This window comes from Ailuropoda melanoleuca, chromosome 16 (assembly GCF_002007445.2).
Source record: "Ailuropoda melanoleuca isolate Jingjing chromosome 16, ASM200744v2, whole genome shotgun sequence".
NCBI classification, from domain to species: Eukaryota; Metazoa; Chordata; class Mammalia; order Carnivora; family Ursidae; genus Ailuropoda; species Ailuropoda melanoleuca.
In genome coordinates this window covers 81,028,073-81,052,790 of record NC_048233.1, presented here as the reverse complement: position 1 = coordinate 81,052,790, position 24,718 = coordinate 81,028,073, and the positions used below count along the sequence as shown (strand labels likewise).

At 49.9% G+C, this 24,718-nt stretch overlaps 2 protein-coding genes across 8 annotated transcripts; one reads left to right on the top strand and one right to left on the bottom strand.

Annotated features, from left to right (window-relative positions):
• Positions 1 to 9,112: 9,112 nt before the first annotated feature.
• TMEM138 (transmembrane protein 138) lies at positions 9,113 to 14,951 on the bottom strand. Of its 2 annotated transcripts, none has more exons than XM_011233589.3 (5): positions 14,814 to 14,951; positions 12,664 to 12,929; positions 11,230 to 11,401; positions 9,991 to 10,066; positions 9,113 to 9,716 (listed from the first exon to the last, which is right to left on the bottom strand). In XM_011233589.3, the coding sequence occupies exons 2-5, from the start codon at positions 12,789 to 12,791 to the stop codon at positions 9,604 to 9,606; spliced, it is 489 nt and encodes a 162-aa protein (XP_011231891.1). In that variant the 5' UTR covers positions 12,792 to 12,929; positions 14,814 to 14,951; the 3' UTR covers positions 9,113 to 9,603. The 2 variants fall into 2 exon arrangements, with proteins under 2 accessions (XP_011231891.1, XP_019662526.1); XM_019806967.2 differs by lacking the exon at positions 14,814 to 14,951 and adding an exon at positions 14,191 to 14,697.
• A 145-nt stretch (positions 14,952 to 15,096) lies between these two features.
• Positions 15,097 to 24,082, top strand: LOC100471710 (cytochrome b ascorbate-dependent protein 3). 6 transcript variants are annotated; one of them, XM_019806965.2, is made up of 7 exons: positions 15,097 to 15,233; positions 16,903 to 16,995; positions 17,657 to 17,764; positions 18,830 to 19,028; positions 20,144 to 20,352; positions 20,996 to 21,150; positions 21,846 to 24,082. In XM_019806965.2, exons 4-7 carry the CDS (start codon positions 18,845 to 18,847, stop codon positions 22,126 to 22,128), a joined length of 831 nt encoding a protein of 276 aa, XP_019662524.1. In that variant the 5' UTR covers positions 15,097 to 15,233; positions 16,903 to 16,995; positions 17,657 to 17,764; positions 18,830 to 18,844; the 3' UTR covers positions 22,129 to 24,082. The 6 variants fall into 6 exon arrangements, with proteins under 6 accessions (XP_019662524.1, XP_034501899.1, XP_019662523.1 ...); XM_034646008.1 differs by having other exon boundaries at positions 15,102 to 15,221; XM_019806964.2 differs by lacking the exon at positions 15,097 to 15,233 and adding an exon at positions 15,251 to 15,405.
• Positions 24,083 to 24,718: the final 636 nt, after the last annotated feature.

Genomic DNA, 24,718 nt, shown 5'->3' with positions numbered 1-24,718 from the left:
GGGAGGAGCGCTGGCGGAGACCGCCTTCGCAGGGATTTCGGCGCCCTGAGCCTAGGGGAGCAGTGGCAGGGGGCGAGTTGGTCGTCCGCGGGGCCCCGGGGCAGGGGTAGTTCTCGGGTTTCCCCAACCCCAGGTGACAGTGCATTGGCCGACGTGGTCAGTTGTGGCCGCGTGACCACAGGATTAGTAAATAGGCCCTGGCCCCACGATTCTCTTTTCTAACAACGGCCTAACAATGAGAAACGGTTTGAGCGACAGTGCTCTGCGAATGCCCGGTGGGGCTTAGCACCGGTCTTTTATGTACCACGTAGTTAGCGGACACCAAAGTGAGTCAGAACTAGAGGCTCCCTCCAAGAACCACAGAGAAGACACAAAGATGAAACGTGGTGACCACGTGACCCAGAAAGTGCAGGGGAGTTGAGAGGACAAAGTACTCCTGGGTGGGAATTGAAAGAACTTTCCAAGGGAATGGCCTGTAAACTGGGTTTTGAAGCCTGAATACTATTTGTAGTAGTAAAAGTGTGTCACTTCTCGCAAGGGGGTGGAAAGAAAAAGTTTTCAGTGACCCAGGCTGACAAGCCTGTTAACCTGCAGTCTGTCCTGGCAGGGCAGGAAACAGGTAATTTGAATCGAGTGACTAACTTTAATTCCACTGCTGCTACACAATGGAGACAAGGAAGACTAGGTCTAGAACCCAGATGATTCTCTGGTGCTACCTCTCAGTACATCCATGCTCCCCCAAAAGCAGGGCAATTAAGGACTAAGATCTTTTAGAATGAGGGTTTGGGTCACTGTACCAGGTAAAGAGCCCAGAGCAGCAGAATCTCAGCTGAGGACAAGGGAAATACAGACTGGGTAGCTGAAGAAGGAAGTCATGGGTATCAGCTCTGACCTTCTGACCAGTTACAAAAATGACCAATTACAAAAACAAGGACTGTAGTAGCTTTGCATGTGTTTCTTTGATTCGTGTATGTTTATCTGTATATACTGATCATTTTCTCCTTTTTGCTTCCCTTTTTATGTACAAATTGTGGGAGGTCAGCTTTATAATTTAATCTTTAGGTAATAGAGTAGTGCGTGGAACCATGACGAAAATTGTGGAGTAATTATTATAGCCAGCTCTGGATACAGTGACTGTTACGACTATGTCTTCTCATTTGGAAGAAGGGTGAGAACATCACTTTTAAGGATAGATGTATCTTATTGGTAGGAATATAACTGATAGGGAAGTTCAAGTATGTGTAGAAGGGCACATCTGGATTCTGAGTGGCCAAGAAGATGGATTCTGTTATCTATTTTCTGCCTCTTGGTTCCAGATTCACCCTTTAGTACCTGTTCTTTGATAATGGACTGGACTCAGCATTTCCTTACGGTGAGCCTGAGGTTGGCTTTGTCAGTAGAGGGCACTGGAGGGACACTGGAGGAAGGAAAGGACTTGTCTTCTTGGCTACAGGGAGCTCTGGCTTGCTTTTCCTTGCTCCTGTGCCAAGGTCTATGAGCAGTGCATGTGCACGGGGACAAGCGGGGGGGCAGGCACTCCCTCGGCAACCTTGCAGACCAGGTGCAGCCCCAGTGACTACCCTGGGGTGGCCCTCCGGGCAGGGATGCTGCGTGCTCCAGGCCTTGCACCTGTGCCAACTCCCGAACTCTGCACCTGCACCCTCAGCCTTTGTTACCTCTGCCGTGGACCATTTTTCCCAGAGCCCTCCAGGCATGGGCACCACATACCCCACAGCAGTGCCCCAACTCCCTCTGCACATCTGCTCACCAACTTTAGCTCTGCTCTCGGGAGGCCTGATTTGCGTGGCCCTCCAGGCCTTGTGTGGAGGTCATGCACTCCAGGCCTCGTGCACAGGGGACACGCTTAGCTCCTTTGGTCACCATCCCAAAAGTCTTGGCTCACCTGTGGCCTGGAAGGTCGTTTCCTGGGATCTTCCCAATGTGGATACTGCGTACTCGGGGCCTGGGGCCTGCAGGTGGTGTCCTTACGCTCCCTGTGCACCTGCTCACCAGCCTCGCTCACCTGCGTCCTGGAGGACGGCGTGTTGCCTGGCAGCGCGAAGCAGCTCTGGCCTGGGCAAACCCGTGAACTTGTCTGCCGCCCAGTGGGCTGCAGTGAGGTCTGAACCTCCGTCTTGGGGTGGGGGGACCCTGCCACGTTGTCCTTTCTTGGGTACTCTCCCTCAGCTCTCAGGCACCATTTTAGAATTCTCTTTACATCTTTATATTCTTTTGCCGAAATTTTTGCCATTAGTTTATAATTGATTTATTAAATGTAGTTATTAATTTATAGTAAACTTGTGATGTATAAATTACCGTATGGTTTCTGTCTCCTGATTGGACCTAGACTGAGCCACCTAGCTATCTTGTTGCTGATTTCTAGCTCAATCCCATTATTGTCAAAGAACATACTCTTTATACTTTAAAATTTATTGAAAATTGTTTTATGCCCAATTGTTTTATGGTATATACTCGTCAATATTCTGTGTCCTTGAAAAAATTTGCATTCTACACTCATGTATGTTATAAAGAAATTAATAGGAAAAAAGACGTAAATAAAAAGTCCTCCTATTTAACTGGGCACTATTTCTGAGGCACTCCATTCCCTTCTGAAAATCTGAGTTTCCATCTGTCTGTTACCGTTTCCTTCAGGCCAGAGAATTCCTGTGGCGTTTCTTGTACGCTGGATTGTTGGCAGCTCATTCCCTGAGTTTTCTTTGATCTGAAAATGTCTTTTATTTCAACATCATTCTTGAAGGTCTATTTTTGGTGAATGCTGAATTCTGACTTGACTTTTTTTTTTTTTTTTTTTAGCATCTTAGAGATGTTGTGTTCTCTTCTCCTGGCTTCCAATTTCTAGTAAGAAGCCAGCCGTCAATTGTTATTCTTCTCTATGCAGTGTGTTGTTTTCTCTTCATGTTTTCAAGACTTGCTTTTCATCTTTAGCTTTCAGTGATTTGACTAGGATGTCCCAGCGGAGGCCTTTCTGTGTTCTCAAGGTGGATTTTTGCGGTATCTTAAATCTATAAATCTGTCTTTCATCAAATTAGGGAAATCTTTGGCTTTTGCTTCCCTAAATATTTTTTCTGCTGTTCCTTTGCTTTGTCTTCTAGGACTCCAATGACATATATATCAGACTGTCGATATGATATAACTAGTCTGTGGAGGTTTTTTTTTTTAAATCTTTTTTCCCCTGTTTTTCAGCTTGGGTAATTTCTACTGGTCTGTCTTCTAGTTCACTGACTGTTATCTCCACTTTTGCTGTTAAATCCATCCATTTAATTCAAAAATTCCCAGTTACTGTCATTTTTATTTCCAGAATTTGTTTTTCAAAAATCATTTGTTTCTGTGGTGAGGTCACCTATCATTTTGCTGAGAATGTATTTTCATTGCTGCTTTAATATCCTTGTCTGTTAATTCCAATACCTGATTCATCTCAATGTCCATGTCAGGTGTTGTGTTTTTTTTTTAAGATTTTATTTATTTGAGGGGCGCCTGGGTGGCACAGCGGTTAAGCGTCTGCCTTCAGCTCAGGGCGTGATCCCGGCGTTGTGGGATCGAGCCCCACATCAGGCTCCTCTGCTATGAGCCTGCTTCTTCCTCTCCCACTCCCCTTGCTTGTGTTCCCTCTCTCGCTGGCTGTTTCTGTCTCTGTCAAATAAATAAATAAAATCTTTGAAAAAAAAAAGATTTTATTTATTTGAGAATGAGAGAGCATAAGCAGGGGGAGCAGCAGGCAGAGGGAGAGGGAGAAGCAGGCTCCCTGCTCAGCAGGGAGCCCAACGCTGCTCGATCGCAGGACCCCGGGATCATGACCTGAGCCCAAGGCAGACGCTCAACCGACTGAGCCACCCAGGTGCCCCTCTGTGTCTGTTTTGAATGGTAAAGAGTGGAGACTCTGGTTTCTTCAATCTTTGGTTGCCTCAGGTAATCAGCCTGGCTGGATACACACTGGAGGCCACACTTGCTGAGTGGCAGCTCCAATCTCAGTCTAGATCTTCTGTCATTAGCTGAGTTGCCATGAGTCTGCATTGTGCATGCACGGTATGGGGCTTGGGCAGATGTCCGCAGACAGAATCTGGGGATTCCCGCCTCCCCGGCTCCTTCCCTTCTGAGAGTCTCATCTTTCTCTCCCATGCCTTCAGTTGCCCCAGCTCAGGACTCTGGTATTGGGATTTTCCACCAGCATATGCACATGCCACTTAACCTCCTGCCAAGTCACAAGCAGCAAAAATAGGGAAGTTTCTCTGCATAATTCTCCTCTTTCGAGTGTGGACTGCCCATCAAACTTTCCCTTCATTCTCCAGTATCTTCAAGGAGCTGTTTTTCATATTATGTCCAGACTTCACAGTAATCTGTGGAGGGGTCATTTCCATAGGATCTCAGCCATTATTATAAGTCCCTAGGTATAAATATTTTATCTATTTCCTCCATGTTTTCCTTTGTTTCATGAGTTTATCAATCATAGTTTAAACTCCGTGTCTCCTTTCTCCAATATGTGGATCACCTGTTTCTATTTTTTTTTTACTTTTACTCTGGTTTTAAATACGAATCTATCTCTTGACATGCCAGTAATTATTACTAGATCCAGAATTTGTGTATAAAAAATATAGTGGCTCTAGATGTTTTTTCTTCCACTCTTTTCTCTGAAAGGCTGATAGAAGGGGACTGCTCAACTTACTCAGGAACTAGATGGTTTGAGGCCGCACTGCGATTTTGATAAACATCAGTTTACCTGTTACATCTTGTTTCTAGTAAGGAGTCCTGAGGCTTTTTAACTGTTCCCCAGTTCCCTCCCACTGGCGGGTCCTGAATTCTAATTATCAGCACCGTAAATCTGCCAAAACTTCTGTTTTGCTCTTGAGAGCTTTGAGGCTTAGCTTCTGATAGCCTCTGGCCCTATGATCTGGTAAATATCTTGAGGAGGTAATTGTTTTGTGTTTAAGCCTCCTTCAGCCGTGTTTTGTTTCTCCAGTGTTGTAAGACAACCTGGCTCAGCCGGCTTCTGTCTCCTGGCCGTAACCCTCCATCTGGGCAATGCCTGGATTCTTAGCTTCTTGCTCAAACCCAGAATCAGCAAATGCCCCCAGGGGAAAACCTGCTGCAAGCTGTCAGCTCACTTCTCTATGAATCTCCCTACTTTAGAATTTTAGGTCCCCCACTCCTCTTTCCTTCAGTAATTCTCTGAGGCCCTTTAAAAAGATGATTTTTATGTTTTATCTGTTTTTTCTAGTTACTAACTGGAGCACTGGTCAGCACAGAAGCAACTCTCTCCTGCTAAAACTCTCTAAGCATTTGTAAATTCTTTTCTTTCCTCTGTATGCTGACTGTCCCCAGGGAGTTAATTTAACATCTCATCTTAAATACACATTCCTGCTGCTAAGCGCGCCCGGCGGCGGTGGGGGGGGGGAAGCAAACGGTTTTATGGCATATTCCCCATAATCACAGCTGCATATAAAATATATACACATACTGTCAAAGATTTGAAATAAATGACTGGGAGAGGATTGTGGCAAACTGTATGTTTGTCTGTTTTTGGTAAAAACGTTTCTGAGCTGTTACATTGTAAGAAGTGTACAGGTAAATGCAGATTCTCAGGGAGGGGATGGAAAAGGAACTCGGTGGCTGAGATACAGCAGTAGGAAGATTCATCGCATAAACCTTTTTGTAACTTGAATTTTGTGTCAATTGAAGTTAACTATTAAGGAAAGTGAACACACACACAGACACATCCCAGAACTCACAGGGCCCCGAAGTGCCACACATATTTTGAGGAAACAGGCATTTGGTTGTACTCACTAGCTGCAAAGACCACAGAGAACAATCTAGGCTGGATTCATTCTGGGGCACAAAAATTTTGCATCTTTCAGGAATCGTTGTGAGCAAAGGGGAATGTAGTATTCCTATATGAGCCTTTGTGAAAATTCAAAACTGGGCTATTTGTTTTATAGATGAGGGTAGAGTAAGTACAGATGATGGCTGCTTTGTTAGGTCTTTTTAGAGGACTTGTTCCAGTTATAGGACATGGGGCCTTACACGGTTTCACACTGTACCTTTTCTTTTTTAATAACCGTTAAAATCTTGACAGGTGATTACCTATATAGTCTCTCTTCCCCCAGAACTTTACTCCAGCCCTCTAAACCAGGGCTCAGTATACTATGGCCTGGGGCAAATCCAGCCTGTTTTTTGCACAGCCCTTGAGCTAAGAACAGCTTTACATTTCTACACGGTTAAAAAAAGTCTCAAGAAAAGTATTTTGACACATGAATATGCTGTGAGATTCAAACCTGTGTCCTTAGCTTTATGAGAACACAGCTGCCCTCATTCGCTGACGTAGCATCTCTGGCTGCTCTCACGCTGCGATGCCGAAGTGGCGTCCGGGCAGGCCTGAGATGTTGCAGGTTTGCTTCCGCAATACCGCAGTCAAGAAATACCGCAATAAAGCGGGTCGAATGAATTTTCTGGTTTCCTAGTGTACCTAGAAGTCGTGTTTACACCACATTACGGTCCACTAAGTGTTCACCAGCTTTATGTCTAAAAAAGCCCTACCTATATGCCTAATTAAAAATAATTACTGGGGCGCCTGGGTGGCTGAGCATCTGACTCTTGGTTTCAGCTCAGGTCATGATGTCAGGGTGGTGGGATCCAGTCCCGTGTTGTGTCGGGCTCCACACTCAGCGCAGAGTCAGCTTGAGATTCTCTCCCTCTGCCCCACCCCACCTCTCTCTAAAAAAAAAAAATCCTTAAAAAAATAAAATGAACTTAAAAACAATTTAAAAATTGCTAAAAAATGCTAACCATCATCTGAGCTTTCAGTGAGTTGTAATCTTTTTTTTTTTTAAGATTATTTATTTGACACACAGAGAGAGAGCTTGAGTGAGCACAAACAGGGGGAGTGGAAGGCAGAGGGAGACACAGACTCCCTGCTGAGCAGGGAGCCTGATTTGGGGCTCAATTCCAGGACCCCGGGGTCATGACCCAAGCCAAAGGCAGACGCGCTTCACTGACTGAGCCACCTGGGTGTCCTGAGCCATGATCTGTTTGCTGGCAGAGGGTCCTGCCTCAGTGTCGCTGCAGCGGCTTCATCCCGCACTTGCGTGTTACGGAGACGGCTTCTTTCCTTACACCTCAGGAACCAACCTCCTCTAGTTTCGGACTTTTCTTGGGCAGCTTGCTCACCTCTCTCAGCCTTCAGAGAATTGAAGAGTTTGGGCCTTGCTGTGGGTTAGGCTTGGGCTTACAGGAATGTTGAGGCTGGTTTGGTCTTCTAACCAAACCACTCAAACTTTCTCCGTATCAGCAACAAGGCTGCTTTGCTTTTTTGTGTGAAAGCCAGAGCAGCATTTCTAATTTCCTTTGAGAACTTTCCACTGCATTCACAACTTGGCCGTTTGGCCCAAGAGGCCTAGCTTTCAGCTCATCTTGGCTTTTGACAGGTCTTCCTCAGTAAGCTTAGTCATTCTAGCTTTTGATTTTAAGTGAGAGACACGCAGCTCTTCCTTTCCCTCGAACATTCAGAGACCATTGTCAGGTTATTCACTGGCCTATATTCAATACTGTGGTGTCTCAGGGAATATGGAGGCCAGAAGAGAGGGAGAGAGATGGGGAGGGCCAGTCCGTGGAGCAGTCACGACATGCTGAACATCTATGGCCTAAATTTGCTATCAACACGGGCGCGGTTCATTGTGCCCCCGATAATTACAACAGCAACATCAAAGATCGCTGATCACAGAGCACCGTAACAAATCTAATCACAATGAAAAAGTTGGAAATGTTGTGGGAATTACCAAATGTGACACAGAGACATGACATGTGCAAACGTGCTGAAAAAACTGGTGCCAACAGACTGGCTTAACACGAGGTTGCCACCAACCTTCTATTTGTAAGAAACACAGTATCTGTGAAGCGCAATGAAGCAAGGTACGTTGATGGTTGCAACAAAGACCATACGGCCCTCAAAATCTAAAATATTTACCATCTAGAGCTTCACGGAAAAAGTTTGCCAACCCCTGCACTAAAATGCCCCAAATGATGAGTTTTACAGAGCAGCTTTTGACGTGGTTAGACCGAATTAATGGCCCTCCCTGTAGCCGTGCCTTTAACCAGGACACTTTGTAGGGCTTTCCCACCTGGGCTCTGGGCTCAGTTGTATGACTTGCTTTGATCAATGGGAGTCCAAGAGACACAATATAAGCAGAGGCTTGAAGTAAGACTGCACAATGGGGCTCATTCTTCTGCTCCTCTGCCACTGGAGTCATGTGAATAGACCCAGGCTAGTCCTCTGGAGGCTGACTCATGAGAACTGATCAGCCCAGTCATTCCAGCTGAGACCAGCCTAGGTTAGTCCAAAGCCCCAAATCCCAAGATCATCACAGCTGCCTGGCTGACCCACAGATGACCACAGACACACGAGCAAAAACAGCAGAAATCACCTGAACTAGCCCCATCAGCTGAACCCCAGGGCTCAAGAGCCATGTAACTATTTATCGGTACTTGCTGCCAAAGTCTGGTGGTGGTCTGTTACACGTTATTCTGGCAAAAGAAAACAGATACCATGGGCATGTGAATTTTAAAAATTTCTTTTGCCAAAACAGGCTAAGGAACATTTTTATTCTTCTGCGGGCAGTTTAGGGCCCTGAAGGTGGGGAGAGTCTGAATAAAGCATAGAAGTCCAGGGGCGTCTGGGTGGCTCAGCTGGTTAAGCGTCCAACTCTTAGCTCCAGCTCAGGTCATGATCTCAGGGTCATGAGATCGAGCCCCATGTGGGGCTCCCTGCTCAGTGCAGACTTTGCTTGTCCTCCCTCATCCCCACCCCCCCCAGCACCGTCCCCAGGCACGCATGCACATGCGTTCTCTCTCATGTAAGTAAATAAATAAATAAAATATTAAAAAAAAAAAAGGCACAGAAGTCTGGAACTCCAAGGGTTGGAGTGGGGCATCAGATTGCATCTTGAATTTCTACAAAAATAGCTTGTACTCATAATGGCACTCGATCAATATCTTTATTTGTTCTGTGGCTCAAGCTGCTCCCTGCATCAAGTACACGCTAGGGCCAGGACTTGACATGCCTCTTATCTGCCAAGAGACCTAGCTACACAAACATACTCCACCATTTATGGAAAAAGAATTCAATTTATTTCCCATTTATAAAATGTAAAAAAAATGCCTTGGGTATAAAATCTAAATGTCTATGGTGTGATCAGTCAGGAGCTCAGAAATGTCCCTCTTTGCATCCATTAATTATGTTTGGTGCAAAGAAAGCAGGTGCCAGGAGCCCCTCCTGCACCAGGCTAAGTGATAGCTTCCCAAGGACCAAGCCCCACAGCCTTCTGTGAGAAGAGGGATAGAGAGCAGGAAAGGAAAAGGGGCAGAACTGAGGTAGGAGGCCAGGGAGGGTTATGTACTGAAGCCTGTATTGGGAAACACTTTAATTTGCAAGAGGAAAGATCTTCCTTCTTGACTGCTGAACACAAGTGGCCTGAGCCTGTCCTAGGAAAGTCAAGGTGCTTCTTGTGCATAGGGCCAACCCCCACCCCACAGGGCCACAAATACAGTCTCTGTCAGGAAGGAAAGGCATCCACCCATCAGTGTGACAAGAAGCGGTCACCTCTGGACTTGTGTGAACTCCCTGCGCAGCCATAAAGAGTCCTGGTAGAAGCGAGGATCGCCCAGCCTCACAGCTGTCCGTTTGTAGAAGTAACAGTATAACACTGCCGCTGTGGACAATAAGTAGGAAAGAAGCTTCAGGGATGCTCCCGAACATTCGTTTCAGGCTAAGAACACAACCTAACAAGGCCGAGGGGCCCTGCCTCATGATTTCCCAGTGACGCCCAGCAAGGGCAGTGGGCTGTCATCTCTCCTGTTCTTGTCATGGCTGTTCCACTCATCCCATGCTGGCAAGGATGGACTGGGAAAGCCAGGATCACGGCCCTTAGTTGCCTGAGCCATAGGTGGGACCGAAGTGAGGCCTGAGGTTGCTCTGGTCCTTACCTAGTCTCTGGAATACAAACAGCGTTTGAAGTCCATCTGTCCAGACAAAGCGTTTGGAGTTTTTCCAGCGTAAGTTCTGAAGGAGACATGAGTAGACAGGGAAAGGTTAGGGACCAGATGAGGCCCTAGCATCTCCGAGTTGGTGAGCTGCAGAAATGACGCTCGGTTTTAAATCAGGCTAATCTCACCCTCCTTCTTTCTTCCCACAACCCCAAGGAGTATTTCTCAAAGGAGCTTCAAACTCCCTTTTCTGTGCAAAGGAAGCATTCTTTTAACGCTGAAGGAGGAAGTTTGAACTAAGCTATTTATTCCCTTTCATTCCATAGCCTTTTCCAAGGAGAAGTGATATACATTATCGCAGGAGTTCAGTGTGATCACTGTCTTGCCTTCAAGATCTCTGGCTCAGTTCTGGTCAGATAAAGGCTTAGTGCACTCAGGGTTTAATCAGATTAACAGCTTTATAGTACAAAGTACAAAGCCAGGACCTATTTTGGCCCCAAGAACCAGAGCCGAGACAATCCTCTTCAGGAAGCACCTAGAGACTCGGGCACTGCTATTTCTTTCCTGTGAGCTCTACTTCTCTCCGTGGAATAACAAGGGCGGCTTAACAGAAGGTTCAGTCTAGGAAGGTGGCTTTGGTAGAGAAGTGACTAGAGAACCCTGAGGTTTTAATGTGTCCTATCAAAATGAGTACTTGAGAAACACAGGCGATACCCAAAGAGATGGAACAGTTCGTGAAGCAGGAGAAATCTGGAACCATGAAAACTGGGATCTGCTATAAGGCCGTGTCGGCACCTTGGAGATGAGTCCTTCTGGCGTGATGGGGACAGAGCAGAGGACATGAAGCACTAAAGGGCAAGTGGCACTCTTGACCTGGCCATTTCCCATCAGACACCGATGTCTAAGAATACCTTGTCCCAACACCCACCTGCCCAAACAGCTAAGGATGAAACACAGTCACCTTCCTGTTTTACCTTTGGCAGAACTGTTTGGGGCAAAGGTGAAGAGAATATTCCAGAAGTATCTCCTGACTCTTGGATAAGGCAGTTCTTTACCACCAAAGGTTGGGCAGAAGGGCCTTATGCAACTTGCACATGCCCAAGCCCACGCGGCACCACAAACATCCACACCTGTTTCCTGTCAAGGATTCTGTGAGATGGAAAAAAATGATGCTGGATTCCTAGAGAAAAGACACTTCTAGCCCCTTAAGGATTCAGGAACACAGAGTTCTGCTCTTACCATGACCCAGACATGAAGGGAGATGCTGAGGGCAAAGTACACAGCTGTGAGGATGATGGTCCCTTTGAATTTGTGGAACAGGAGGTTGACCAGGCCAGCCTGGAAGACGAAGGTGTTGAAGAACATGAGGAAAATGATGATGATGTTGAAGAGGATGGCGATATCCTGGATGCTGCAGACATCAAACAGAACACAGCCAAATGGAGGTCTGTGTGACGACCCAAGAGCTGGCCCTAAGTTCTAAGGGACACCATGAAGTCTGGCCTTCCCTGTGCTGTAGGCCTCTGAAACCACCCACCTGCCAACCAGGTGGCATGGGCCTTTGGTCCCGAATGACATGAGGCTCGAACTACCTGCTGGCCCCATCAGTGAGGTGCAGCCCATAGACAAGGCTTTCCTGCTCGGGTGCCCTTAACCTTCTAGACGCTTGGGAGGAGAAGCTGCTTTCTTCCCTGTATCCAGAAAAACCCAGCCCTGTCTGTCACATAACCTGGGCCTGCCAGACATTTCCATCTAGAGAGCCGGCAATGCCTTTCCCTTGATCTTTCCACGGCCGGTGTCTTAGGGCCCTTCAAGTCTCAGTTCCAATGTCTCCACTTCCGAAACCTCCTTTATCCCCACTGCCTCAAGAAGCCCTCCCCTCTCCGCCCCACCCGCCTTCCATCCACTGTACAGTATTTGTTACTATTCAAAATTATCTTTAGGGGCGCCTGGGTGGCACAGCGGTTAAGCGTCTGCCTTCAGCTCAGGGCGTGATCCTGGCGTTCCGGGATCGAGCCCCACATCAGGCTCCTCTGCTATGAGCCTGCTTCTTCCTCTCCCACTACCCCTGCTTGTGTTCCCTCTCTCGCTGGCTGTCTCTATCTCTGTCCAATAAATAAAAAAATCTTAAAAAAAAAAAAAAATTATCTTTAAAAAGAATGTATTCATTGTCTCTTTCCACTTGAGTGGAAATCCTGAGAAAGCAGGAAATTGTCAGCTTTACCCCTGCACCCAGAACCTTGTCTGGCAGGCCAATGAACACTTGCTGAATGAAGGACGACAGTGTCGAAGACTGGTTTTCTGTTGATAACTTGCCTCGTGGAGTCTATAAATCATTGTGGAAGAAAAATGCCAATAGCTTCCATCCCATACATATAACTGATATGACTGCCCTTTCAGCCCGCCGTTCTGCAATCCTCTTTCACGGCAAAGTAAGACAATAGTTCTACTCACAGATGGAGAAAATGACCGTCTGACTGCTCCCTGGATCCCAGACCCTTGTTAGAAGCGTATAAATATGGGACCCGTGACATGTCTGTGGAGTATCCAAGACATGCAAGATTTTATTTTCCCTGAGATTTCTCTATTAATAACTTTAAAAAGCTAAATCACAATTGTCAGGGCCTTCAAACTGCTTGGGTTCAGCTGTCCAGTGCCACCCACTGAACTCACATGAAAAGCACCAGCTGGATGACAGGAGCCATCCGGAGCAGCTCCGAGAAGGAATTGACAAAGAGGTCATAGGACAGCAGCAGGAACTGCAGGGAGAGCACCAGGCTGTAGTTACTGGTCTGGAGCATCTTCCTTCTGCTTTACTGGGCCCCCAGGGGCACATTCCACAGTTCCCCAGAAGACAGCTCCTGGCTTTCTCCGCAGCACTGATGGAGAAGCACTAATTCCTCAAATTGGAGCTGCTTTCCTTGCTCTAAGACAAGGGCCTGTTGAGGCAAAAAGGAAAAGAGAGAGATGGTTAGAAATCCATTAATACAGTAAATATTTACTGAGGGCCTACTACACCAGGCACCATTCTAGGGGCTTAGGATACATCAGTGACCAAAACCACTACCACCTCTCAAAAAACCCAACTAGTCACTCCTAGGGACCGTCACCCTCAAACTTTCTCCATGCCTGGAAACTTCTAAATGCAGAGCTCTTTCTTTTTTAAGTTTTAATATATTCATTTTAAGTAATCTCTACACCCAACGTGGGGCTCGAAGTCATGACCAAGAGTCACATGCTCCTCCGACTGAGCCAGCCAGGCGCCCCAATGCAGAGCTCTTTCTAACCACTTTTGAGTTCAAAGGAATCTAGGAGCACTACAAAGAGTGCTTGTCTGGTCGTGCAGTTAATACTAATTCTAATACTAACTGCAGCAGCAAACCTTTATATATCACTCACAACATGCCAGGGACTATTCTTTTTTTTTTTTTTTTTAAAGTAATCTCTACACCCAACATGGGGCTCAAACTCATGACCCTGATCCCTAATATCAAGTCACATACTCCACTGACTGAGCCAGCCAGGCCTCCCTTGCCAGGGACTATTCTAAGCACTAAAATTCTGTAACTCTCACAATAACCCCATGAAGTCTATAGAAGACACACTATAATCACTCTGCCCATTACACAGATAGGACAACTGAGGCTCAGAGAGGTAAAATGATTTGTTCTAGGTCACATTGCTCGTAGCAGTGGCACAGCTGGGATTGGGATTCAGGCAGCCTAGGTCCAGCGTCTGTGCTTTTAAACACTGGGCAAAGCTGCCTCTCCTATAACAGACGGGCTGATACGTAACTAGGTGGGAAAAATGTTGGCGCATAAGTGGGAAGTGGTGCAAGCAGTGCAGAGGAAACGGCGCTCTCCTGCAAAACTCTATATTTAAGGTGGTAGCAACACAGTGGCACCGGGTAAGGGGAGCTGGGCCTTTACTTTCATACATTCCAAGGCCCAGAAGTCGCTCTGCAGGTGTCCTGTGACCCCTCCAGCTGGGTCAAATCTATAAACAAATTTCAAAATCCTCTGAGGTGTAAGAGGGTGAGATCAAATTAACGTCTGCAAAAGGTTTTACAATTTACAAACTCTTTTTATATTCATCGGGTTACTTAATCCTACACCCATCTTGAAAAGCTGCCATTAGGATGAATATAATCCCCAGATCACACGGAGGCTCTGAGAAGTTAAGCGACCGCATCCAGCTCACCTGGCGGAGAAGTCCCAGCCTAGTGGCTGCATGATGGCACTTTCCCTGAGCGGAGATTCCGCATTCGCCAAATAATACTGATAGCTATCACCTACTACCAGCACCATGAGAAACGGGGCGACCAGGACAATTTCCTTTAACCCTCGCAACTACTCTGGAAGGTGGGAAAGAATGCCCCCCCCACCCCGTTTTACAGGTAAGAACACAGAATCAGAGTTCAAGTCGCGCCTCCGGGTCGCAGGGAAGCAGAGCCAGGCTTCACAGCGGGGGCGGGGGGCCCACGCTCTAAACCACGACTTCACGGGCCGCCGCGGCGGGCAGTCGTGAGGATCCGTGACAGAGAACCTCCCGCCGCCAACTCTACGGGAACGAGGCCCGTCGCCTCCGCTTTAGGGCAGCAGAGATTCGCGAGGTAACGAAGCCGCCTTCGGTCTGTCCACCGCTCCCTCCCGCGTTCCCTTTGTCCCCAGGGCAGTTTTCCTCCCAATCCTTCCCAATCCACCTCAAAATGCGGCTGCCTTGGCAAAAAAAAAAAAAAAAAAAACCCACAAAAAAACAAAAACCAAACCACCCAAAACAGTAACAACAAAAATTCCGACTTCGGTCACCTCACCCACTCTCACCTCAAAGACCCAACGTCGGTTGTCATGGGGACGCCGTCCTGGCTTCCGGAAACCGGTTTTAAATCCCGGAAGTAGATGGCGGACGCGGGCTCCGTCGGTATCGTGTTACCCACCGGTCCTGTGCTCTCCCTCCGCGCTCTGCGGCCAACCCGGCCGCCATGTTTGGCCAGCGTTTTTCTGGGCCCGCTCCTCTCCTGCCCTCCCGGCGTCGCCGCGCCTAGCTCTTGACCTTCCCAGCCGCTGCCCGCGGCCTTGCCGAGGGCCAGCCCCCGGCGAGAGGCTTCGCGTCCGCCCGAACACGAGATGGGGGTGACGGACAGGAAGAAACGCCGGCGGAGGAACTGGAGTTGGGAGTCTGCGACCTCGGACTTCATTTCCCAGGCGGCCCCGCGCGCGCCCGGAAGTGCTGTGAGCCTATAAGTGAGTAGGGGTGGGCCGGGTCATTGACACTGGGGCTGCAGCGGGGGCTGCGTGCGTGGTCGCGTGCCTGCCAGACAGTCCGTGATTCCATCCGCTTGGAGTCCTGGTAGCTGCGGCGCCGGGTGGCGAGAGGCGGGTCTCGGAGACCCCTGCGACCCACTGTGGTTCGGGGGTGAGAAAGAGCTCGGATGGGGAGTTCAGGGATCTGGGTTCGAGTGCTGGCTCCACTACTACCTTTCTTCGCGCTGTCGCTACCCCTCACTCGGCCCCAGCTTTCTCTTGTAGGGAATGGACACCGTTGTCGCGCCGTTCCTTTTACAGGCGTGGTGTGGTGGTACAGGCACGAAAGCGCTTCGGAAGCCGCAGACAGCAGGCGGAGCCCCTCGCCCTAATTGTCACAGAAGGTTAGCTAGGACCAACAGACCTTCGTCCCCGCAGAAGAGTCGGGGATGGGGCTCCGGGTTCCTGGAACGGTTCTCCAGACACCTGAGCCAGACCGAGGCAGTCTGGAAGGTCGGGTCTGTAATCACTGTGGCGCTAAGGAGCGTCTTGCCTGTCTACCTACTGACTGCATTTTAGGGGTCCTCACTCCTGATCCCTGACTTTACAGAAGCCACGTTTGAACGTGAGGAGTCCTTGGACCTGAGGGAAGCGAACCCGGGTTCCTGTACCAGCTCTGCCACTCAACGTGGCCAAGTCGCTTTCCTTCTTTGGGTCACAGTGGTTTTGATCTGTAAGAGAAGAGTTTAGGACTTGAACACGAAGTCTGATTCTCAGGATTTCCAAAATCCCCACCATTTATCCTGGAATTGGGGGCAACAAATTGACTTTCTGTTCCTTCATCTATTTGTACTTCTAAATTATAAAAGTAATATTGTAAGAGTTTGGAATAGAGCTTTTTCCTAAGATCAAGGGCTGAATGGAAACGTACCCATTTCTTACACCGGGGCCTGATCTCTTTTACTGTAGCCAGGGAGAATCCTTTTTGTCACGGGACTGAGGAGAATATTAGGTTGGAGAGTACATTTCTTAGATCATGGTCGACAAACTATGACACACTGCCTGCATGGTTTTTACATTTTTAAAAGATTAACAGAAATGAAAAGGATAGTATTTTCTGATATGTAAAAATGATATGAACCGGGAATTTCAGTGCCCATAAATAAAGTTTTTTGGGAACATGGCTGTGTTCATTTGTGAAGGTACTATCTATGACTGCTTTTGCACTACATCAGAAGACTCGATGACGTAGTTGGGAGACAGGCTATGGCCTGCAAAGCCTAAAATATTTACCAGTCTGGCCCTCATAGAAGGGCATGCTGACTTCTGCCTTAGCCTGGGGCTCTACAAAGTGAGGGCAGAATCAGAGACCAAACAATGGTGAGCACATCCTGAAATCATAGCACAACCTACTTTTCTTGGAATCAAAGAGTATTCTCAGTGTTACGGTTGCAATTTTCACTGCATTCTTCTTTATCCTTTTGCACTCTCGTGCAGAGGAAGGGGTCATCTGTGTCCTGTGAGCAGTATAACATTGCAGCCCTTTGTCAGAAGAGTGTCCCCATTATGAACTCTAAGTCTGTCCCAGAGCAGTAATCCAGGACCTCTTTAGAAGGGTGGACACAGCCCTTTTGGATTATATTTACTTTGTTTTTTTTCTCCTCCAAAGGAAAAGGAAGTCATGAAAGATAATTGTCTGATGGATGGAGCCTGCTGACCAAGTGCTTCATGCTGACTTCGCTGGGGGGTGACTGAACATCTGGTGACCTGAAACTTTGCTCTTACGGGGACTAAGGGGACACCTCTGAGGCTGGGTAGCAAATCTCTGAGCTCGGTAGTTGAGTCATGAAACTTCTAGGAAATGGTGGCATTATTTTCCCTCAGCCTTATGGAAGCTTGTTTCTCCCCCAGCCCCTCAGATCTTCCTTTCTCAGTGATTACCGCCAACTTGGGTCACATTGTGAGAGTTCAGTGTCTGTTTCTCGTTAGGAGGACACCTGCCATGGGGAGAGTTCTCATGGCACAGTATCAGGGCCACCAAGAGGCCTGGGCTGGCATGAGGGCCGCGAGCTTCAGGCTGCAGTTTGTAGGTAGGATGAACTGATGTGACAACACTAAGACAAGTAGAACGCTTTGCTCTCACAACGCCCTTATGGACATTTTCTCACTTACCCTTCTGACAACCTATGGTCAAGGGAAAAACAGGGGCCTTGAAGCCAAACAGACAAGGGGTTGAAACTTCCTGCCCATTTCCTGGGTCCTAATGCTGGTAGTTAATCTTCCTGAGCCTTGGTTTCCTCATCTGTAAGATGGGGATGATAACTCCTCCCAGGAGCAAGTGGGGTCATGTGTTCATGGGTTCTAGCGGGTGTTTGCTCATAGCTGCTCTTCAGTATATTCTTATTACCGTGCCTTTCTTTCAGATGAGATGACGGAGTCCTACAAATGCTGAGTGATTTGCCCAAGGTGCCCCACTTCATAAGAACTGGAGCCTCGGCCAGCACTCTGTCAGTTTGCCACTAAGTCTAAAGGTGAGGAATCAAGTGTTTTATCTCCATGAGAGTTCTTGGCTGTTTCAGGAACTTCCTTTTCTCTCTGTTAGCTGGTTCAGATTGAGGGATCGCAACTGCAGGATGTCACAGTGTCCCCTCCTTGGCGTGAGTCCGGGGGACAGGGAGACTACCTTGAGAGCTGGGCCCATGCTGCCTGCATGTCAGCTGAAAGCAGAGATGGTCCTGTGGTTTTGTGTGTTTGCGTGCCAGCCCTCCCGCCCAGTTGCCTGGTTTGTACGAGCAGCTGTGCAGTTCCCTAGACATTTGTGTGAAACCAGAGTTGGTTTCTGAGTTTATCAAGGACGTAGAGAAATCTCAAAATAAACTTGCTTTCTAGACCATGAGTTCTTGCTTCCTCTTTTCTCTTCTAAACTTTCCTCAGAGGAAGAGAAAGCAGAAGTCTCAGGCCTAGGGACATCTGAGGGCTGCCGTCCAATTCAAGGTGTGGAGCGTGGGGACTCCAGAGCGAAGGCCTGACCTTACTTCCTCAGTGGGAGGATTGGCCCCACAGAGTTCACCATCTGGCGGAGAGCTTTTCTGTAGAAGTAGGGCTTCCTCTCAGCTGGCCTTATAGCGGTGTGTCGGTTCCTTGCAGATGATAATTTTGCCTCCTTCTGTTAGAACTGAGGGCCTAGGCGTTTGTGTGATCTCATCTGGATTTGAATTCTTGTCCCTTTTTTGTGGGGTATGGTGGGGTGGATTCTTTACCTTTTGGTCCTGTGAGCGGAGGCTAATCCCAGGGTTTTGGGCCGAGAGCCTTGACGTCCAGCCCCTGTCCAGAGCCAACCCCAGGCCCAAGCTGGCTGCATTGTGTGCTGCCAGGTACTGGGGTGGGGCCATCCTTACTGTCCATAACCCCAGGCCAGGCCTACCCAATACTCCAGGTCTCACGGGGTGGCGCCTAGGCTGGTGGCCAGAGAGCTAAAGTGAAAAGCGTCCACGCTTCCAGCAAGAGCAAGCTCGGTGTTCCCTCCTTTAGCTGGTATGTGGGGCGCACTCAAGCCAGCAGAGCCAGCAGGGACGTGTGACCTCTGCTTCTTCCAGGAGCGCCCGATCAGAATGGCTGTGCAATGGTTCTACTTGTCTTTCTACGCACTGTGGTTCCTGGGCTTGATGTCCATCATCCTTACCATCTATTGGATGCAGTTGTGGCACGGTGGCTTCGCCTGGGATGGCACCGTTCTCATGTTCAACTATCACCCAGTGCTCATGGTTGTCGGCCTGGTGGTACTCTACAGTGCTGGTGAGTGCGAGCTCACGGGAGACGTACTATGACCCGGGCCTGGCTGGGGCAGAGCTCTCCCTGGCCGGGGCTGGCCTTTGTCACTCTTGGCTTTGGGGCTCTGCGAGTGGGGTAGGTCGGGCTGTCTCTGGGCCCCGGGGTCATTTGCAGGAAGAAGTAGTGAGAATGGGGGCATCTGAGGAGGGGAGCTTTACAGATACTCTAGGGCAGGGGTTGGCCGACTTGTTCCGTAAAGGGCAGGGTAGCAAAGGCTTTGCAAGCCATATGACTTGTGTCGCAACTGCTTGTCTCTGTTGTTGTATTGTGAGTAGCCATAGATAACCCCAAAACATGTACGTGGCTCTGTTCCAATAAAACTTCACTTACAAAAACGTGTGGCTAGGCTGGATCTGGCCCATGAGCTGTAGTTTGCCAACTTCTGCTTTAGGGAGCACGAGACTGAAGCCTCTCATGCCCTAGTCTGGTCCTTACACGAGGAAGCCGCTTACTCCTGCCAGACCCATCTTTGCTCCATGCATTCAGAGCTGGGTCTTGGGGCCCAGGTGAACCTCATTTCCCCACCTGTAAAATGGGAGCGATGACAACATCGATCATAGCTCATCCTGTGTACCTCGGGTACCTCATCCCGTTTTGTTCTTCCGAGAAGCCTGTGAGATGGGCTCTGCCATTATCCCCATTTTCCAGATGAGGAAACTGAGATTTGGAAACAAGATGCCAAATAGCCTAGAGGCAGAGGCCGGATGTGGACATAGGTCATCTCACCTTGCTGAAAGCCTGAGTTTGTGACCGATAACGTCGGTTGTGAGAATTCACTTAAAAGAAATATCGAACGTGACATTGCTTTTTCACCTGCAGAACTGCACACGAGTGCGTGTATGATGCCATGGCAGATTGGCAGGTCCCAGAAACCCGCTTTTCCCTCTTAATCACTGTGTTCTCTCCCCGCCATCACGGCTGGCTGCTACCCTAGCAGTGACGCAGGGACAGGAGACGCTGGGAGGGGGTGCCGTGTGCGAGCGTTTCCCCCTCCTCTGGTTGGGGGCAACGTTAGTGCCCCTAACGTTTGGGGGAGCGTGAGGGGAAGAGGCCAGGCCCTGGGACGTTCTCTCCCACAGCCTCGCTGCTGTACCGCCTACCGCAGTCCTGGACGGGGCCCAAGCTGCCATGGAAGATCGGCCATGCGGCCCTGCACCTGCTGGCCTTCATCCTGACAGTGCTGGGGCTGGTCGCCGTCTTTCAGCTCCACCGCCGCTCCAAGATCACCAACCTCTACTCCCTGCACAGCTGGCTGGGCATCGTCACCGTCTTCCTTTTTGCCTGCCAGGTGCGTTCTCTCCCTCGGGGTCCCACTACCGGCTGGTGGCCGCAGGCTCTGGTCGGGGCTTCCCTTGCACCCGCATCACACACTCCGTCTGCTCACCACCCAGACATGGCCCCGCAGGGCACATCCCATAGCATCGGCAGCTTAAATGTCCGTAGGAGACTGTTGGTTCCCACACCCATCTGTTCCTGCCCTTACCCGTCACGCTGCCCCTCTGTCGTCCCAGAGCACGCTGAGCTGACTCGATCAAGCACATACCACGCTGACTCTAGGCCATCTTCGCCACCTTCCCCATTCCCACCTTTCTCTGAACCAGAAGCAGTTCTGGAAGTAGTTTCTGCATTCTGACGTCTGCCCCGTACAAGCGAGGAGTTTTATGGGCCAGGACTGGAAAGAAGCAGACACATACAAGGATGGCTGGGCTTTTGGGACACTGGGCTTGTAGCTAAGCATTTCATGGAACATTCTGGTTTGGCTAAGAAAGCGACCACAGTGCAGAAGCCGGGGGTGGCACCTGGTGGGAGGCGTGAGCTGGGAAAGAAGGGCAAGGGGCCACTGTAGGGTAGGAGGCCCCGGCGGGGCGGGATGGCCCACTGCTGCTCTGGACCCAGCACAGGGCAGTCAGGTACTTCCTCCGTGTCCACAGTGGTTCCTGGGCTTTGTCGTCTTCCTGCTGCCCTGGGCGTCCGTGTGGCTGCGCAGCCTTCTTAAGCCCATCCACCTCTTCTTCGGAGCCATCATCCTCTCTCTGTCCATCGCGTCTGTCATTTCCGGCATTAATGAGAAGCTTTTCTTCAGTTTGTGAGTGGGATGGGGCCCCCAACTCTAACATGGAGGGGAAGGCTTAGGGTCTTCAAAAGATGTACCCTGTGATCACAGGACCTAGCCAAGGGAGGGGAGCTTTTGGGGTTGGATTTGTTCCTGATCTGGAGGGTTATGGAGGCTTTAGGTTGACATTGGTAAATTGGTCAGCAAACATTTCTGTACCATCAAATTGACTTAGTAGCTACTGTGTGTCAGAAACTCTTCTAAGCACCTTAAATTTAATCCTTTAATCACTTTACAACATAGATACTGTTGTCCCTGCCATTTACAAATAAGGGAACTGAGGCACAGAGAGGTTTGGTAACTTACCTAAGGGCACACAGCCAGTAAGTGGCAGAGCTGGGGTTTGAGTTAAGATTACAGCCTGCATACCTAACCACTACCGTCCCCCATTCTTTTAAGGCAGGTGAAAAGCAAATAAGCTATGAGGTCACATTGGGGTTCAGGTCTTGGCTATGCCATTTACTAGTTCTCTGACTCTGGGTAAGCTCATCCTGCCTCTTTGAGCTTCAGTTCCCTCTGAGGTAGAAAGCAGTCTCCAGATATTTGCTGTGGTGGTAGGGACTGGGTATGTTAACCTTCCGGGTCACAGATGGTCTTTGGAAGCTTCTCTCACCATCTGCTAATGGTGTTGGGCAAGAACAGGGTCCACATTGTTCTGTCATCTTCAGGAACAATGCTACCCAGCCATACTCCAGTCTGCCCGGTGAGGCTATCTTTGCCAACAGCCTTGGGATGCTGGTGGTGGTCTTCGGGCTCCTGGTGCTCTATATCCTCCTGGCTTCGTCTTGGAAACGCCCAGAGCCAGGGATCCTGACTGAAGGACAGGTATGGGGTCCTGGTCTCCCATTCCAGGTTGGGGTAGGGCCAGGTCTCGAGAAGGGTCACCCAGGAAAGACTTGGGCCTTGCCAGGAAGACGACCCGATGACGTGGTGGGAAACCAAGTAGCTTGAAGGTGGGGGCAGGTTGGCTGATGGGGGGCACTGGTATCAAAGCAGGACACCCCAGCCATCGTGGCAAATGCAGCTGCTCGGGCATGGGGCCTCTAGGGGCTTGTCTCTTGGGAGAGGACAGGTAACCAGTTATGCCCCTCCCCAGATTCCTGTGGTTTCACGAGGGGAAAGTGTGGCCTTCTCTCCCTGATGGAAGGGCTTGGGCATGATGGAAGGGTGTCGTAATTTCTCTTTTTCCAGACTCGGGGCTAGTGTTATGGGGCGGGAACTCATCTAGCAGGTGCTTGCCGAAGGATTGAGCGCTTGGAGTAGGTTTTGCCTGTTCTTGGCCACTCAGGCGCCTGAAGGATGTGAGATGGCGTGTGTATCAGGCCAAGGGGCTCTGGGGCTTCCCCGAAAGATGTGGTGGCTTGGGCGGGGACTGCTTTGCAGGTTGGGGGGTCTATCTGAACAGCTCGGCCCAGTGGGACTCCTGCACGTTAGGGAGTATTCTGATGCAATGCCGTTAACCCCCGTGCCTCTGCCTGTCTTTCCAGCCCCTGTTGCGTGATGGGGAGTGAAGCAGGAAAGGGCACCCACGAGCCGGTGGAGGTGCTTCCCCCCAGCAGCTCTGCTCTGCCCGGGGCTCCTGTCTGGTTACAGCAACAGACGTGCTTTGGGCTCTGGGCCCAAACCTCTTCTTGCCTCCATGTGGGGCCTGCTTCCTCTGCCAGTGGGCTGCCCGCCCGCTTTGCTTGGTGGCTTCGGCTTCTGTACTCCTTCCTGGCCTCAACTTGGTTCTTCATTTACATACGGCCCCCCTGCCCCCACCACAGCTGCTCCTGCTCCCCTGCTGTCTGTGTGAAGTCAAGCTGATTTCCCCTTTAGACCCCTAAGGGTATGGTAGAAAATCTCGACAGCTCAGATTGCACCCAAGGGCAATCCGCATGTGAACAGAGAGGGAGGCCTTGGTGTCCAGCAGCTTTCCCTTTAAAGACATGCATTTCCTTTGGGCCGCCCACACTGTGGGGTGGGCACCATCCGCTGTTACCTCCAGGCAGCCCACCCAGATGTGCAGCTGGGCAGGAACCTCGAGGTGATGGAAGGGGAAGGAGAGCGGGGAGAACGGCAGCAGAGCAGCTCCTGCACAGAAGCAGAGGGGCTGACTGCCCTTTGTCGTTCTGTGTCACGTCGCCGCATTCCCCGTCTGCCTGCATCGGGACGGTGTGCCTCCCCTTCCGCGGTGTGCCTCCCCTTCCGCGGGGACCGGCAGGCAGAGCCCCAGCCCAACTGGTCTTCACTCTCTAGCTCACCACGAACCAAGCCGGAATTGTGGTGCGTTGTGCTCAGCAGATCCCTGGGGCCATGGCCACTTTCCAGGGTGTTCCCTGCTGAGTGTTAGGCTGCCTCATTTCCCCCTCAGGTGGCTTGCGTGGCCAATCCCAGTCTCCTGTTAGGCCAGAGGATGAGCAGCTGCTTGCCTCTCGAGGAGAAGCTGGGGTTGGGGTACTGGGAGAAGCTGGGGTTCTTGCTCCTCTCTTCCGGGATGGCGCTGTGGCTTTTCCCGCCCTCTCCAGATGAGCCCTGCTGGGTTCCAGGCACCCTACTGCCGTCCTCAGTGACAAGCAGCAGGACACCGGGGGGCCGGGGTGCACTTGCCCCTGGCAGGTGGTGATGAGGCCGACTGTCCACCCCAACCCCACGGGGCCTGATGGCAGGACTGTGAGTGGATTTCCTGAGGGGATGGAGCCTTTAAAGCCATTGGGATGACTGCCAGACACCTCAGTCAACATGACCAGCGCCCCCTCTTTCCATGTGGGTGGGCCTATAACCTGAAGCTTGATTTCCATTTATCATGTTTTTAAGAATCGAAGCCTTCTCTACTGTACTGACATTGTGGTTACATGAGCTCTGAGAAACTTATTAAAGCCTCTGGACAGTTCTGACCCTCAGCCTTGGAAGGAACAAACCAAAAGGCACCAAAGATCCCGTGACTGTCCTCCTGGAATCGTATGTGACTCGTGGTCTGTGTGGGTGTCCTTAATAATGAAAAGTTTCTGAGTACTGGGTTAGCTCACAAGGAAGGAAATGTTTCCTGTTTTATAATCCAGAACTCAGAAAGGATACGTGACTTGGTCACTGGTGACCGAGGTCCCTCGGCCAGGAAATGGTAGAGTCGGGATCCACAGGCCAGATGTTTATGCCAGTCTCCTTCCCAGCTGTGCACTGATAACTGTACCTAGTGATCCGGGACTCGTGGTGCACATCCATGGGGGACAGGGGACCCTGGACAGAGGCCCAGGGATTGAGGGAGCCTGCGGCCAAGTTTGGGCAAAGTGCGTGCTGGAAAGCCCCCTTGCCACGGTGACCAGCTGTGGACACCTGGCAGTGGAGCAGACGGCCCAGAAGGAGTTGGGTGCGGACACTGGTGACGATAGTGACCCTCGGTCAATACGCACCTGGACTGTACGGGGGCTTTACCTAACTCAGTTCATTTCAGTGCTCATCCATGTCCCCAGGAGATGGGTGCTGTTCTCACTCTACAGTTTCCAAGGGGCTAAATAGTAGACCCGAGTTTACGTAGCTGATTTGAAGCAGAATCAGGATTTGG